The sequence below is a fragment of the Lacerta agilis genome, chromosome 7, assembly GCF_009819535.1.
Source record: "Lacerta agilis isolate rLacAgi1 chromosome 7, rLacAgi1.pri, whole genome shotgun sequence".
NCBI lineage: Eukaryota > Metazoa > Chordata > Lepidosauria > Squamata > Lacertidae > Lacerta > Lacerta agilis.
The window spans coordinates 63654121-63670483 of NC_046318.1; the positions used below are offsets into that span (position 1 = coordinate 63654121).

At 42.2% G+C, this 16363-nt stretch overlaps 2 protein-coding genes across 2 annotated transcripts; both read left to right on the forward strand.

The window, feature by feature from the left end:
- Positions 1–351: 351 nt before the first annotated feature.
- Positions 352–5667, forward strand: LOC117050184 (tigger transposable element-derived protein 1-like). Its single transcript, XM_033155629.1, has 3 exons — positions 352–1582; positions 2677–2737; positions 4082–5667. The coding sequence occupies exon 1, from the start codon at positions 494–496 to the stop codon at positions 1565–1567; it is 1074 nt and encodes a 357-aa protein (XP_033011520.1). The 5' UTR covers positions 352–493; the 3' UTR covers positions 1568–1582; positions 2677–2737; positions 4082–5667.
- Positions 5668–7794: 2127 nt separating this feature from the next.
- ERICH5 (glutamate rich 5) lies at positions 7795–16299 on the forward strand. Its single transcript, XM_033155631.1, has 4 exons — positions 7795–7986; positions 11620–12105; positions 13619–13723; positions 15971–16299. Exons 1-4 carry the CDS (start codon positions 7896–7898, stop codon positions 15991–15993), a joined length of 705 nt encoding a protein of 234 aa, XP_033011522.1. The 5' UTR covers positions 7795–7895; the 3' UTR covers positions 15994–16299.
- The last annotated feature ends 64 nt before the right edge of the window (positions 16300–16363 follow it).

Here is a 16363-nt window from a genome sequence, read left to right on the forward strand (position 1 = left end):
ACATTTTACTCTGGAGTAAACAAACGACGTAATTCAAAGCAAAGGAGGGTTCACTAGCACTTAATCTTGAAATTCTATTTTCAGTGTAGATGGGGCAACAAGTACACCAGGCCACTGAACTTTGCCGCTTTCTACTTACCTAGAATGATTTCAGCTTTGGTGAGAACATGTACAGTGGAACCTTGGTTCTCAAACGACTTAGTTGACGAACAAAAAGGAACCCGAACGCAGCACACGCAGAAGTAAATGTTCCGGTTTGTGAACTTTTTTCAGAAGCCTAATGCTTTCATTCTGAGTGGTTCTGTTGAGGGACCCGCGCAACACGCTGGTGATATTTGGAGCTTATATTTGGCAATTTTGTTTCTGCAACTTATTTGGCGGTTTTGTCGCTGCGAGTATTTTGGTTAATTTGTTTTTGTGACTCTGTGGAACCCAGTTCAGCTACTGTATTTTCAGGAGCACTCTTGCAATTTGATTGTGTGGCACTGCGAAAATGGATAAAAGTTGCAAAGGCAAGAGAACCATTAAGAGAGCAACAATAGAGGTGAAGAAGCAAATTATTTCCAAGCATGAAAGTGGTGTCCGTGTAAGTGATCTGGCAACGCAGTTTGGTATGGCCAAATCTACAATTTGTACCATCTTAAAAAATAAGGAAGCCATTAAAGGAGCCAATGTTGCAAAAGGTGTTAAAACACTCACAAGGCAACGAACACAGACAATTGAAGAAGTGGAAAAATTGCTTTTAATATGGATAAAAGAAAAACAGTTGGCCGGTGACAGCATTTCTGAGAGCATAATTTGTGAAAAAGCTTTACATCTACATGCAGAACTCATCAGAAACACCCCTGGAACAAGTGCCGAGGGTGAGATTTTCAAGGCAAGTAGAGGTTGGTTTGATAATTTTAAGAGGAGAAGTGGCATACACAGTGTGGTGAGACATGGTGAAGCTGCCAGTGCCAACAAATTAGTTGCTGACCGATTTGTTTTGGATTTTAAAGATTATGTTGAGTCACAGGGTTTCATTCCCCAACAAGTTTTCAACTGTGATGAGACAGGCCTCTTTCGGAAGAAAATGCCAAAGAGGACCTACATAACAAAGGAGGAGAAATCATTGCAAGTGAATAGTGATGATGTGGAGGAGTTAGTGGAGGACCACAAGACTGAGCTCACCACAGAAGAACTCCAAAACATCCCGACGGAGCAGCAACAGGCGGCAACTGAGGAAATATCTTTGGAGGAGAGCAGAGAAATTGTATCTACTGCACTGATCAAAGAGATGTGTGCAAAATGGGCTGAAGTGCAAAGTTTTGTTGAAAAATATCACCCTGATAAAGCTGCTGTAAGCCATGCCACCAACACTTTCAATGATAATGCTATTTCTCACTTTAGACAAATTTTAAAACATCGGCAAAAGCAAATATCAACTGGAAAAAAATTAGTGAGGAAAAGAATCAGCGGGTCTGAACCAGGTGTCAGTGGTGTAAAAAAAGCAAGGGAAGGAACAGCAGGAGAGGAGTCACTTACTGCTATTATGGAAGAGGACCCTGACCCCTCATCCAAACAATGACTATCATCAGTGAAGGTAAGGAAAAAATTACATTTTCATTTTTTATCTACAATACTGTTTTGTTTATTTTACAGTATAGCACATTGTTTATTACTTTCATTTTATGGATCAATTGTTGTTTTTAAAAGTCTGGAACAGATTAATCCTTTTTTCATTATTTTCTATGGGAAAGTGCACCTTGGTTTTCGAATGTTTTGGAAGTCAAACAGATTAAGTTTGAGAACCAAGGTACCACTGTATATTCAAATCAATGGCCCCGTCATGGGCTCCCACATGACTCCACAGTATGCCAACATTTTCATGACTGGTTAGAACAACACTTAGCTGCTGTCTCCAAAAAGTCTCACTTCTACCCAAGATACATGGATTCCATCTTTATCACCTCATCAGGAGGCACTTAGTGCAGTTTCTATAAGGCTTCAAAAAATTCCACTGTGCCAACAACCTAAGACTAAGCCAGTCTTTGCAAGCAGTTCAGTTTCTGGACACTGCAAAATAGCGCGACTTTCTGCAGTTCCTTTCCTTCTGACCTCACTGTTTACAATTCCCTACTCCCTTCACTATGTGTATATATAGCTGCCACTCAGAAAAACGCTTCATACGTTTGATGGCGTGGACTGTAGCTCATAAAATCTTAATGCATTTGTTAGTCTTTAAGGTGCCACAAGACTCACTTTTGTTTTCTTTATAATCTATTGCTATCAAAGATGGCAAACCTGGGGATAATTTGTGCTTAAATTTATGCCACACAGAATGCATATTTCTCTCACATGGATTTGATTTGGCTTCTTTTAGAATTATAGTCCAGCTGCGTTTTATCAGTGTGGACATCCTAATCTTTGTCATACCCTAAAAGCTGCCAGAGCTGTTTTGACATGCCCTATAAACAGGCAGATATTAAACTTATTGCTTTTGTACATTTGCACCCTCAGACAAATGAGAAAGCTTTATTAGAACTCCATTCTGGCACCCACACTAATTACTTTTCTTTCTATGGGTATTAAAAGTGGCAGACTGAGCTTTATGATAATGATCATATTTAAAGCAAGTGTAAACATGTTCATTCAATTTTCCCTGGTTCATGCACTGTCCTATTCATTTATTGTCAGGAAAACAACTATGCCTCATTGTTCCAAAGCGAGCAAATCTGGAATTTGGGATACTAACAAGGTTGGCATTTGCTGAATCAGCATCGACATTTCTTGTCACTCAGCCATCCAATCAAAAAACAGTTCCAGAACAAAAATGGATAAAGGAATGAAGTCCGCTGGAGGGCAGAGAAAATCCTGATGCTTATTGTCAATTTGAGCATATCCAAAAACATTCAATGCCCAGTTTAAATGTGAGTAACACTGTTAGAACAGTCACTCGAATAACACAAATGGAGTCCAGAGAGAAAAGAAATTGGTAATACTTTACTAGGGGAAACTGAACTATACAGAAATATACAGAGAAGTTTCTTAATTCAGATCTAGTACACAGGGAGGCATACAATTACACAGAGGAGGAAACACCTTTGGACCTAACCAGCCAATCAGAGCTTGAGATACCACAGCAAGGATTGTGCCAATCTCACTGGTTGCTAGGCAACAACACCCGCTCTAGGTTGGCTAACTGAACAATTAACCCTTTGGTTGCTAACTGAATGATCCCTGCTGTTGCACTTCTAAGAAATGCAATCTTGTAAAAAGCCATGAAATTCTGGGCATTGTAGTTTGTTAAGGTTGCTGGTGATGTTAGCTCTCTGAGAGGTAAAACTACAGTGCCCAGAATTCTTTGAGAGAAAGAACGTGTTTCAAATGTGCTTTAAAGTTATAGTGTGTGCACATCTTAGATTATTATGAATATATCCTCTTATTCTATAATACAATTCAAGGCCAGTCATAGGAGATCCCTTTATAATAGGGGTGGGGAACCTATGGCCCTTCAACTCTCATCAGTCTAAGCCAGCATGGCCAATGTTTAGGGATAAGAGCTTGTTCACAGAGCAGAGCAAGGGAGGTGTGCAGAAGTCAGCAAGTTCCCCATTCCTGCCTTGTAGGTGGTGTTTTGCCCCAGGCCTGAGATTTACCACCCAGTTTTTAGATTGTACACCTGCCCTGGTCTGCTCTGTGAACAAGCTGCAATCAGTACAGGAATCAGATGTGTTTCAAATGTGCTTGACATTTAAAAACAAAACAAAACATTCTAGAAGTCTTATTTATTGCAAGTATTGCAATAATTAGAACAATTAGATAAACAGCCTCTCGTTTGCAGAAGTTAATGGGCGTCTACAGAAATGTGATCATGATTAGGTCTGTGGTTTCAATAAGATTACTCTAACATAATGCATTTTGATAACCTTTGATGGTGGTTGGATTTTAAGACATTTGAGGGCTTATACTGTTTTCGTTAATGTAAGGTTTTAAATTTCTACAGTAAAGGTGAAAGAGTTCTGCACTTTGTGTTCAGTTATGTTTGCGTTGCATGTAAAAGGTTTCTGGCAGAACATAAACGACTGTTGTGTCTTAACAGCTTTACACAAACTGGTGCCATGTCTAGCCTTGAACTGGCACTAAGTACTTGAAGGGGGGGAACCGACACCCCAAAGGTGGAGGACTTTGAGGTCCATGCTGGATCGCCTGGAATGAGTGCTGAGGATCCCCTTGACAGGCTGTCTGGTGGGAAACTGTCTGAAGAACCCTTTGAGCTGTCAGAGGAAGAGACTGAGCCAGCCCTCAGTCCTGAATAACTCTGGCACCAATTGGCCTGGGCACGGACTGAAGAGCAATGACATAGCATGGGTCTGCAGACGCAGACGTTGTACATGGTAAGCAATTGTTGGAACTCCTTTACTACCAGCAGCTGGGGTTAGGGTGTTATGTATGAGGCCACAGTATATAAGGTCTTACACATTAGCCTTTTAGTTGCAGGAAACAACACAGATATCTCTTCTTGTTTGTGGGATCCTTAGTCCTGCTTCCAATTCCCTCACCTTGCTGAATTCACTGTGATGTTCAACTTGGGTGTACTTTTGGATCACATTTTGGACCTAGTCTGATTCTCTGTGGCTCAAGACCATAGCCCCCTGAGGGCATGCCCTGCAGCATGACAATTGTTTCATTTAACCAGTGTCCTTAGTAATTCATATCTATCCATTGGTATGTTGCAAATGCCACCACTATTGCATCATCTGGTGTTAAACAGTGACCAGCATCACATGCTCTTTGACCTGATATAACAGTTCCTTGAGATAGTCACAGAAGGAAACGTTTGCAGTGCAATCCTGTACAATTCAACTCAGAAATATGCCTCATTGCGTTCAGTGGGGCTTACAGGTAAAGGTCTATAGGAGAGCAGCCTCATTTAACTAAACTTTAATTCATAAAGTAACACCCCTCCCCAAAAAGCCCCCTAGGTTTCAAAACTTATTTGTTCATTGTCAGTTCTTTTTCACATTGTTTTCTGTGGCAACTTCTTATTTAATTCTACAGAAGTGCAATCAAGGTTATGGTTTGAAGGAATGTAGGGCGATCATCTTGCTGAAACTAAACTGGTGGGGGTCCAGCCAGCACCTACATGAGAGATTTCATGCAGCTTAAGACTCTGACTCAAAGAACATCACCCCCAGAAAAGACATTTATCTATTGTAAAGGTATTTTACCAAACTAATAAGACAATTGATAACATCCCCCCTTAAAACACTTTGCTTTTACACTGAAAACACCCGTTTTATTTATTTGTTGAGCCACAGTTTATGTGGTTTGTCATATGAAAACATTCATCATCGTTTCATAATTACAGTCGCTATGAAGAGGCTGCCAAGAAATGCTTTATTGGTTGCAGGGGCTCATGAGAGCAGCATACCTTGTGGACTGGCATGGAAAGTATGCCAATCTCAAGGAAGCCACCAGGAATGTGCAAGGAAGCAGCAGCAACCTCACAGCAACCAAGCATGAGTACTGGTTATATAATGCATAAAAAGGCCATAATTACTTGTTTTTTAAAGTCTGTTATTTTATTGGTATTCTCTTATGAATGTTTTACATCACTTTATGTAAACTGCTTAGAGTTGTTTTGGTTAGGTGGCATACAATCGTTAAATAAATGTATGAATTTAAGCGAGGCCTATCAGGACTTGTATACTGAAGCCGTTTAAAACAATGGAAACATGCAATGTATTTTGCTCAGTGTGGCTGTTCTTATTTGTTCCTTTGTCAATTTTTATTGTATTTCGTGTTTCTCATGTTACTGTAGTCACATTGGATCGTACAAGGAAAAGTAGGATATTAATATTTGAAATACTGTACATACATGCAGTGACTATGACCACCAGGTTGAATCATGGCTAAGAAACACAGGCCTTTCGCCAGTCCCTGGTGTTTAGGTGGGGACAGAGTTTGGATGACATACAACTATTTCTCTGCCATTACTGTTGTGGAGGTCCTACCTTCATTCACATAGAAAGCGTCCAAAAGGGACAGGGCACCAGCGAATTTGAATCTGCTGGATCTGAAGCCCCACAGATCTCCTGAGGATCCTGATCTGGTTAGCGAAATTAGACAAAACCACTGACCCCGTTCCCATCTTGGGTCTGCCACCCACTCCTGCTTGACCCCACTTAGGATTCTCACTGGGTGGCTTTGGGGTAGTCAATTATCTCTTCCTCACAGGGTTAAACTGTGAGGGTTGTGGTACGGATGAAACCGGGTGGGGGGTGAGACTGAAGGGACCACCTAACATTAAGAGTTGCCAACCTCTTTGGGCCGGTTGGCACATTTGGAATTTTTAGAAAGATCCCTTGGCAACCATCACAAAATGGTGCCATTTTGTAGGTGTGGCATAACACCAAATGCCTACCTACCCCATAAAAAAGAGGCAGGACCACAAAATGATGCAACATACCGTACCTCTGCACCCATTGCTTCATCAGTGGGAAAAGGTACATACAGAAAGCAGCTCTTTGTACCTCTTCTCTGTTCAGAAGGGATGGGAGAATGGGTGCTGAAGTCTGGCATCCAGTGAAATGTGGAAATGTTTAAAGTGAGGAGGTTCAGGATAGCCAGGATTTATGTGGGGGGGGGGGCAGATTTTATGTTGGGGGGGCATAACCAAGCTATCTGTGATTGGTCAGTTACTTAACTATTTTTATTTATTTACTTGATTTAGGGGAGCAGATACCCCCTGCCCCCCTTTTCAGCCATGCCCATGGGTTCATTGCAAAAGAGGATGAGTCCTGCAAACAGGAACTAAGTACAAACCATCTCTGGTGCACTGGGCATTTTCAATAGACTATTTGTGGACCTTATAGGAGGTACTGGCAGGTACACTCCTGCCTGTGGACACCACCCTTGATGTACCTCATCCAGATTTCCTTGGCGAAAGGGTGGGATAAACATGTCACTCGTAATTGCTATTTTCCAGCACTGCAGAACAAAACCCACCATGGGAGCCTTATAGCTGCTTCACACACATTTTGAGAGGCAGGGGTGCAATTGGTAATTTGAAACTCAGGATTTACAGGGCATAGGGGAATCTCTTTGTATAGCTCAGCTGTGGGGACCATTTGGCTCTACAGCTGTCCTTGAACTACAACTCCTACCAGCCCCAGCATGCAAGGCTTGCCTGGGAGTCTTAGTTCAGCAACACCCGGAGAGTCAAAGGCTGCCCACCACATCTTCTTCAGGGGATCATATTCATTGGATCGCTTATTTCAAATTTGTGGTGAGCCAGCCCTGCTGAAAGGGGCCCAGGACATCAGCCCCCGACCCCAGCACCAATTTATCTCCCTGCTCTTGTTTAATATCTATACTGTATTGGTCGCAGGGGAAGCAGGCCCAAAGCAAACAGAGGGGGCAGCCGCCCACTAGGCCCTACTGTCGCGTTAAATTGCGATTTTAAAAAGCGACACCGGCCACCCACAAGCGGTGTGCCCCGTCCCCGTTGTGTCATGATCACCTCGTTGGACCTCCCGGCCTCTGCCCCGCCGAGCCTGCACGAGGCGCCTGTCCCGCTCCCGCCGCGCCTGCGCCGTGCGAAGAAGAATGCCCAAAGTTTGGAGCGCCCCGTGTTCGGCTACCCCTGGCCGCGCGCCGTTCTCATGGCAACCGAGCTCGAGCGATAAACACTCCCGCGGGAGCCTATGAGAGGGAAGTTCCTCGGCACGCGCAGCTCAGCGGGGGGGCGGTGGCCGCTTTCCCCCCTTTTTTAGCGCCTGGGAGAGGAGACACCTGCGCGCATTCCCTTCGGCAGCAGCGGAGCGGGAGGTTCGCTTCCTGCGGAGGAGCCTCCCCGGGAGACCCGTTTCTTTGCCTCGGCCCGGTGTGGGGAGTGGGGTCCCGCCGCGGAAATGGGGTGCTCTAGCAGCGCTCAGACCCAGGTCAAGGACTGCAGCCGGCCGGCTCCCAAGTCTCCGGACGCCAACGGGCTGCAGAAATGCGGTGAGCGCCCCTTAGGCTGCCTGCTGCTGCTGCTGGTGGTGCTGTTAACAATTTATTATTTTTCCTTTTAAAAAGTTTCTATCCTGCCCTTACAAAATTGCTGCTGCTACTCTGGCAAGCGGAGCAGGCAGGGGACGCGGGCTCAGCACACCTGGGGGTGGGGAGCGTTTAAAACACCTGTAGTAATTAATGGTAAAAGCAGCACCTAATTTAATTCCCGCTTGATATTCGCTCCCTTTGTAATATAAATATGTTGGGAGTTATGTGGCAGTGAAACTTTTATTATATGTTCCGCTCAGTCGAGGGTTTGCGCGTCGTGCATTAAAGTAAGCCTCTGGAGCCGTAATACGTTTGTAAGGAAGGGGCAAGAAATGTGGTTTGCCCCTCACGGAGCTACAATTCCCAGCACCCGTAGCAAACCGCAGTTCCCAGGATCCTCTGTGTGTGTGTGTGTGTGGTTGAAATATACGGAGTGTAAGTTTTTGGGTTTTGTTTTTTTAAGGTGTCGCAATATTTTTTTCGTAGCAAGAGGCGCTCAGTTAATAAGAGTTGAATCTGGTGCGGGGAAAGGAGGAGGATTCAAATCCGTTTGGAGCCGTATTATTGTTAGGGTCACCACACCTGCTCTTTTCCTGTTCTTTTGGGGTGGGAATTCCACTTTCCTGGAGCCTACATAACAAGGTGTAGTTGCTGAAGTTCTGTTTCCATCTACTGTATACATCCAGTAAAGAGGCAGGTAACAGTCCTCCTTTGATTATCCTACTTTCTGCATTCCTTGTTACCTTCAGATAGGAAGATAATTTTAACCTCTAGTCCATAATCTGTAAGGTAGTATTCCCTACTAGTCCTACCTAGAGAAGACTCATGGAAAATTATGAACATGGCTAACTTTAGGTCCATTAATTTCACTGGGTTTATCCTGTAGAAAAAATTAGTTGAATAGAACCCTAAATTTGCTCCCTCTTTTCTTGCCTATCCCCATGCCTCCATTTTACTTTCTCTGTGGCTAATGGAGGTAAGCAAAAGAATAAAAAGTTGGGGTGGGGGGAGCCCACTTCCCACCTTAGTTTATCTTGGCTTGTTCTAGTACTAAAACTTCCATTCTGGCAATATTCATCCTGATCCACAGGAGCTAGTCCATTTAATTGTACTAAATAAGCAATTATAGGGCTGTGGGCCTATTTTGTAACTACCAATAAACTGCATATGGCTGTGTCATTGTTATGTAAGTTTGGCAGATAGTTTGTTTTAATAACCTAGTCTACAGACCTGTGTTAAACTGGACTGCTAAGAGTTAAGAGGTATTAACTCTCCAGTATAAATTATAACCAGGCTTCAAAAAAAAGCTGTGCTGAAACTCTGCATAACTTGCCTGAGTTGTGTATAAATTTGGGTGTTTACACCCAAGAAACACTGAGAATGTATATTGTTTGTATTATTATTCTGTGTATACTTACTTCCCTGTGAGCAAACCTCAGTTAACATGGTAGGACCTACTTTTAAGTACAGTGGTACCTCTGGTTATGTACTTAATTCGTTCCAGAGGTCCATTCTTAACCTGAAACTGTTCTTAACCTATAGCGCCACTTTAGCCAATGGGGCCTCCCACTGCCGCTGAGCCGCCAGAGCACGATTTCTGTCTTATCCAGAAGCAAAGTTCTTAACCTGAAGCGTTATTTCTGGGTTAGCGGAGTATGTAACCTGAAGCGTATGTAACCGGAAGTGTATGTAACCCGAGGTACCACTGTAAACATACTTGGTTACACTTGCAAAAAAGGTTCTCAGACTTTCATAGTTTGTAGATAGTGCACTAATCATTTTTCTTCTCTATATTTTAACAACTGTGCAAATGCTGATACATGCCAGTCTTCTCAATAAAGCTTTATTAAAGTATATATTTCTTAATCAGACTTTTAACTTATCTGGTACTCCTTGATAAAATACCACATGAAAAAGCTATGTCTAAATTTTTGTTTTAATGTCCAGTAACACAATACAGCCTTGGCATTGTGAAAACAGACCTAGAAATAAACAGCTTTTCATATCTTTGTTTGAGTGCAGATTTTGTGTGTAGTATAAATGTTTATGATAAAAGTACTGTATGTGCTTCATTTCAAAATTGGATGCTCTGATCACTCCTGGATGAAGTGGCTTGTCTAATTCCATTGCATTATAAAATGATGCCACAGGAGACTGAAATGTGACACAAACTCAAACTCTACTAAACAATGCAATTCCTTACAACTGGTCTAAAAATTTACTGTTGTTAACTTCTGAGCTTGACATCCATTATATGCTGGTCTTGAAAGCAGTGTAGAAACTGTGACTGGTCCAGAATGGGGTGACTTTGTTTGCGGTTTAGGGGCTGCAAGTCAGGGACATATTATGCTGATTTTGTGAGATATCCACTGTTCTCCAGTTTGTGGACTACATTCAGTGTGTGAATAAATGACAAATGGACAAAGGCAAAGCTATAGTATAAAATTAAAAACATAGCACTTCAAAAAGAGCAGCAAAAAAATAATAATCCTGGGGGAAATATCAATCCCATGGTTTAAGTTGAAATTATTTCCCTTGGGCATTTTGGACAACTAAGGGCTTTAGCAATTAGTTACACATATGGCAAAATCTTAATGAGGCCTTCCTCTTCTTTTTAAAGGATTTACACATCTACATAGTGGAAGGTAAGGAGACCACTGAATATATAAAGGCATGTAACTAATTCTGCTGTACTCTTGGTGAGATCATTTTACCAGGAAACAAACATGTCATTCTGCAGTTATAAGCTTTTCCCTGAGTTCCCTTGAGGCTTCTTCACTCAAAACAGTTTCTGTAGGATGGTTTAATAAGTTAACTTGTCAAAATTAATTTGGGTGGGACACTGCTCGTCATTACCATTCAGACTTGTTGGGGTGGGTAATGGACAGAAACATCTATACATACCTCTGCTTTCAGGCTACAACATGAACACTCTGCCTTTCTGCTTCTAAGCATCAGAACTAAACAACTTGACATGTTCATTCAATAATTCGTGAAATAGCTGCTATCATGAGATGCAAGATACCTGTGGAGGAAGGGTTATGCATTGCCTTATGTCTATTGTTGTAGGCCTGGTCCACTTGTATTGGCTGCAGTAAAAGAACAGTAGTTTATGTGCAATAAACGACAATGATTCACATATGGAAGGAGAGCAGTAAAAGTACTGTACTTGGTTTGGAGTGGGCTTACTCCCGCTGACTTTAGTATTGGGGCAGGTTTTTATGTACCCCTCTGTTTTGTCTGAATTTAGAACTGGATGGGACAATTGAGCCACTCTCTGTTTTGAATTTCTTATAGCGCATTCTACATGTTTCATTAGAAGTTATAGCTAACATGCATACTGATAACCACACTATCAAAAAAGAAAAAAGTAGCCCTAGAGTTGCTTCTGGTGGTGTAGTCATGCCACTCCTAGAAATTACTCTTTCAGATGTGCTTTGATATGGGTGCCATCAAGTTTACAGAAGAACAGTTGGTTGTATGGATAAATGGGATATATAACTCTTTAAAATACATGAACCTACCTATAGATTTGCTCTCAGTAATAATTTGTGTTCTTCTTTTCTATTTGCTTCATCAACATTCCCAAATTAGAGGACAACTTGCCCATCGCAGTCGAAAATGAAACCGTTTCTGATCAGACCAAACTTGGGGCAATGGAAGAAGTGGAGCTGGGCTCGGATGGAGCAAAACTAAGCAAGGGTGTTGCTGAAGAGGAAGCAGATGTTATGATCCCTGGAATGACCAACTGTGCCCTTTCTACCTGTCAAAGAGTCGACCCCGAAGGCACAGAGCCTCAACCAGTGGCGCCGGAAGAGAAGTTCAGCAACAGCTTGCCTGTTGCCCTTTTAGAAGCTGGTGAGCCTCGACCTGTGAAACCAGCCGAAGAGGTTGGTGAGCCTCAAGTAGCCACAGAAACTGCCAACATTTTGCCTCCGGAAACTGTACAGGACAGTCAGCCTGAGCCTGTTGAATCAGCAGAGACAGGCGCAGCTGAGCCTGCAACTGAGGAAATTGTTAGGAGTCTTGTAACGGAAATTGTGAAGGAGCTGCAAGTGGATGAAGAACAACAGACTGAGGGTAATAAGTTGTGCTATTTCAGATTGAGAAGGCCAAGTTCTGACTTGTATGCAGATTCCGCCGAGCTTAATGATTTTTTTTTTTTGCATGCACGTACCTGAGGGCAAAAATCTTGCCCTGTGGGCTTGAGTTATGTGTAGCTTTGACAAATAATTAGACTAAAAGGGCCCCTCTGAATAACTGAGGTCAGTGCCACCAATTGTTGTCTTGTTTTGTTTCCTTGTGCTCTCATTTCATATACTTAACTTCCTCCTCCGCCCCCAGCAATCATTTATGCTACGATGATGAGATGCTAACAAGAGAGTGGGTGGGAAAGCCCTGCTTTGTTGCATATTGCCATAAGACAAATGGCACATACTTTGATTTGGTGATGGATCTGAACATTCTGACATCAAAGTAACTTGTTTCTCTTATTTTATTTATTTATTAGATTTGTATACCGCCCTTCATCCAAAGATCACAGGGCGTTTCACAAGTTTTTGCTAAATTAAATTCCTAATCAGTCCAATCAAAATTATTGCGATGTGTATAAGTTAACAAAGAATACAACGCTATTATTGGTTTCAGTCTGCTTGTGAAGTAATAATATTTATTTAGAATTGCTTTGCTGCATTACATCAAGCATTTATCTTGTCCATTATCTGTCTCCCATCACACCGGGAAAATTCCCCTTTGAGATGCTGTTTGGCCCTGGACTTTGGTAACTGTAGGTATTCTGCATCTGAACATATCAAGAGTTATACCTAGTGCTGAGTGGCTATTAGCTATGATAATCATTTCCCATGACGAATTTTTTCTGTACCACTTTTATGGACAATTTTTTCCCATACCACTTTTATGGCAGGATTTCTGCAAAATGCAGGCTGTAGGAAACAAGGTTGTATTCATTTACTGAATGGTCTGAAAAAACATAAAAATCACTTAATGCATGGGTGAATGGAAATTGTTTACATGGACGTACATGTCTTGACACATGGAATGCTGACAGATGAAAACCATATAAGAAGCTTTTGACTGATGTTTAGTAATACGATGTTAAGTTACTTATTTCACGAGCAACTTTTCTAAAAGTACACAGAGGACAATGGTAGGTACACTTTTATGTGGCAGATACATTTATATCAGCTGGCAAGTGCTGCATGTCTCCTGTGCTTTCAACTATTTATTCTTTGATGTTATAAAGAACATCAGTGGGGGCTGTTCCATTAGCACAAGTGGAGCATTGCCCCATCAGATTCAGGCAGGTGCCACCTGCCTGCCTTCTTACCATCAGCCCCAAGGGTGCCTTCTCCTCAGTCTAAGTGTTGCCTTTTATAGAACTCTGCAAGAAGGAAGAGGATGAGGACAAAGCTGGAATTAGTTGGTTTTGCCTGTCATTGGCTCCACCTACCTTTGGCCTCTTGTCTTCCATTCTACCAGTTTCAAAGGGTGCCAGCTGCCAGTGCAGAACCTGCTAGGGCACTCAATACTCTTTCAGTGTTCCCTGGCTTGATCTCTATGGTTACTGTTCCAGGTGAGACAGGAGAAAAGAAGGAAACTGAGATGCACCGTGATGCAGTAAGTGAGGGCTCTGAAACAAAAGAAGAAATGGGAGAAGCTACGGCAGCAAGAGAGATAGGTATGTTGATGGAGGAGCATAGGGCTAATATATTAGAAGTTTAAAATGCTGTATTCATATTCATAACCTTTCATCAGCACCTCCAGGATGCTGCCTGCATTATTTAAATAGAGGTATTTAAACAGTGTCCTGCAGGTAATTGCTTGTTTGTAAATCTGACTAAATTGTGTAGGATTAACTCAGAGATGGGGAACCTGTGGTCCTCCAAATGTTGAACTTTGACTTCCTTCTGCCGCTAGCCAATCCAAGCAGTGGCCAAAGATTATGGGAACTGTAGCCTCGCAATATCTGGAGAAAACCAGGTTCCTCATCCCTGGTCTGTGTGTCTAGGTTTGCTCTAACCTCATCTAGAGGTTGTCAGCTTTTGTTTAAAAATGGCAGTAGGGACATGGCAGTAGGGACATGGGATGATGCCTTCTCCAAATGAGTTCCCGCCACGTCTTGGAAGGAAACTCCCATTAACCCAGCCAGCATGACCAGTGGTCATCGATGATGGGAGCTGCAGTCCAGTGCATCTGGAGGGCAGCAAGATGGGGAAAGTAGGGCCTGTCTGTCTGCCACTTACCTCCTACAACCCCCTTGGAAAGCCCTCACTTCAGCTGGGTTCACTTCTGGCATAATAGCACAGCTGTAGAGAAAAGTCCTTTGGGGAGGGGTCAGACTGTAGGGAAGCAAGCAGCAGGGCACAGTGAGTATTGAAGCACTTGTGTGAACCCTTTTGCTGTCAAAATTGGACTACCACTACCTGCTTTCATCTACTTTGGCCCCAAGCCATTTGAAGCAGATAAGCTAGTTAAAAATAGACTTGGAAAAGATGCACATGTGGGAAATGAGAAGCTTAATTATACACATTTACAGTAATTCCATAGTTACTATTTGCCAAACACATTCTAATAATGATCAGATTGCTACCATGGCTCTGGGATTTCCCATTCTCGGATTTCTGTTATAATAGGTGAGGAATGGGTAGGGTTCAGAAGCTAACTCGCTGGACAAAACAAAACAAAGTACAGGTTTTGACTAGAGACAAAAGAACAAATGAAAAGGCAGGCAAAAGGGTTCATCGCTCAGGCCAGATCTAACATTACAGCACTTTAATTTCCCTCAATCTTAATTGATGGTGGAGATTTCCTTTCTGTGAAACTGAAGGCCCCCTACTGCTTTGGAAACCAGGGTCTGCAATTAAAAGCTCATCATAGCACCCAGGAGAAATGCTTGATATAATTACTGGAATTTCTTATAGTGGGAAGAGGAAGTGCCTGCGCATAAATCTGCCCATGAAGAGATAGCTGTGTTTTGTCTTCTTAGCTCTCTCACACACGTATATGTACTTAGTAACTTGCTGTTTTGAGTTGTGCAGAATTACAAATAAGAAATAGTTGCAACCCTCTCCTCTCCCGCATTGCACTCTTTGAAAACTCAAATTACCAGTGTCAAGATTTCTTTTCTTTTCTTTCTTTAATTGAATCTGCTTTCTCAAATCAATTTGAAGCAAAAGATGGCTCTTAACAAGTGTAAACTTTAAATGTTTTATCATATGGCAACACTTTGCATCATGTAGCCCTAGTACTGGTCAACAGAGGCTCAGACAGCTTTGTCTTGTTTTATGGACCTTTCTGCCCATGCTCAATCCTCTGGTGTGCTAAACAGTCCCATTTGGCTTTTGTTTAGCTGTTGTGTGATGCTGGAAGTCAGTACAGTATTTATGGACCAGGGTGGGGAACCTTAGGCCTGGGAACATCTCCCAGGCCACACCTCTCTCCAGCCATGTTTTGTACCACCCTCAAGTATTTTTTGCCTTGCTGGAACGTGCCCTTCAATGGTAATAAAAATTACTTGCTAGCCTGGATTGAGGTTAGAAAGGAGTATACAAGCATGTGCAGAAAGTAGCCTACTGTACAAAGGTAAAATTTATATTGCTTGCTCTGACTACTGCTTCTGGCCTGGCCTGGTATATGCCCCGTGCCCCTAGTTGCCCAGAAGGGAATGCAGCCACCAGGCTGAAAAAGGTTCTCTGATCGTTATAAAGGATCACCATTTTCATCTGATCTGATTCTTCCCAATAATCCACTTTAAGCTTTACTGTATTGGTCGCATTGTTCTGACGTGCTAAATATTAGCAGCAGAAGCTTCTTCGTATGATTCATAAAGATGACTTCCTTTTAAAGAACTGTTCCTAGAATATATTTGTCTAAAAGTCATTGCCACTTTTAAAATCCTGGGTTTTGTTTTTGTTTTATATTGCAGAAGCTACAAATAATGAAGAGTGACTCATGGCTTCTGCCTGGACTTCATCTTTGGCTGCTCAAATAATATTAGCACTGTGATTTTGGTATAATCTGGTTTTTATAGAAGCGTGTATGGACTTGTCACTTCTGAGCACTAGGGGAGAAACCATTTTAATGATTTTATTTTGGGAAGTCAAGTTGCCAAGACACTGAGGAATTGCAATGTGTTAACCTTTCATGTTTGCCATAGATTGCCTTCTGTAAACTTCCATTTAAGTGAAATCATGTGTTGCAAATCAAGAACTTCATCTACTGTATTTCAGTTAAAAATAAATTGCTAGGGCAAACAGTTGACACCATAAATTGTAGAACTGAGTGCATGGAGATTCTCCAAGTGCTAGATATGAAAGGG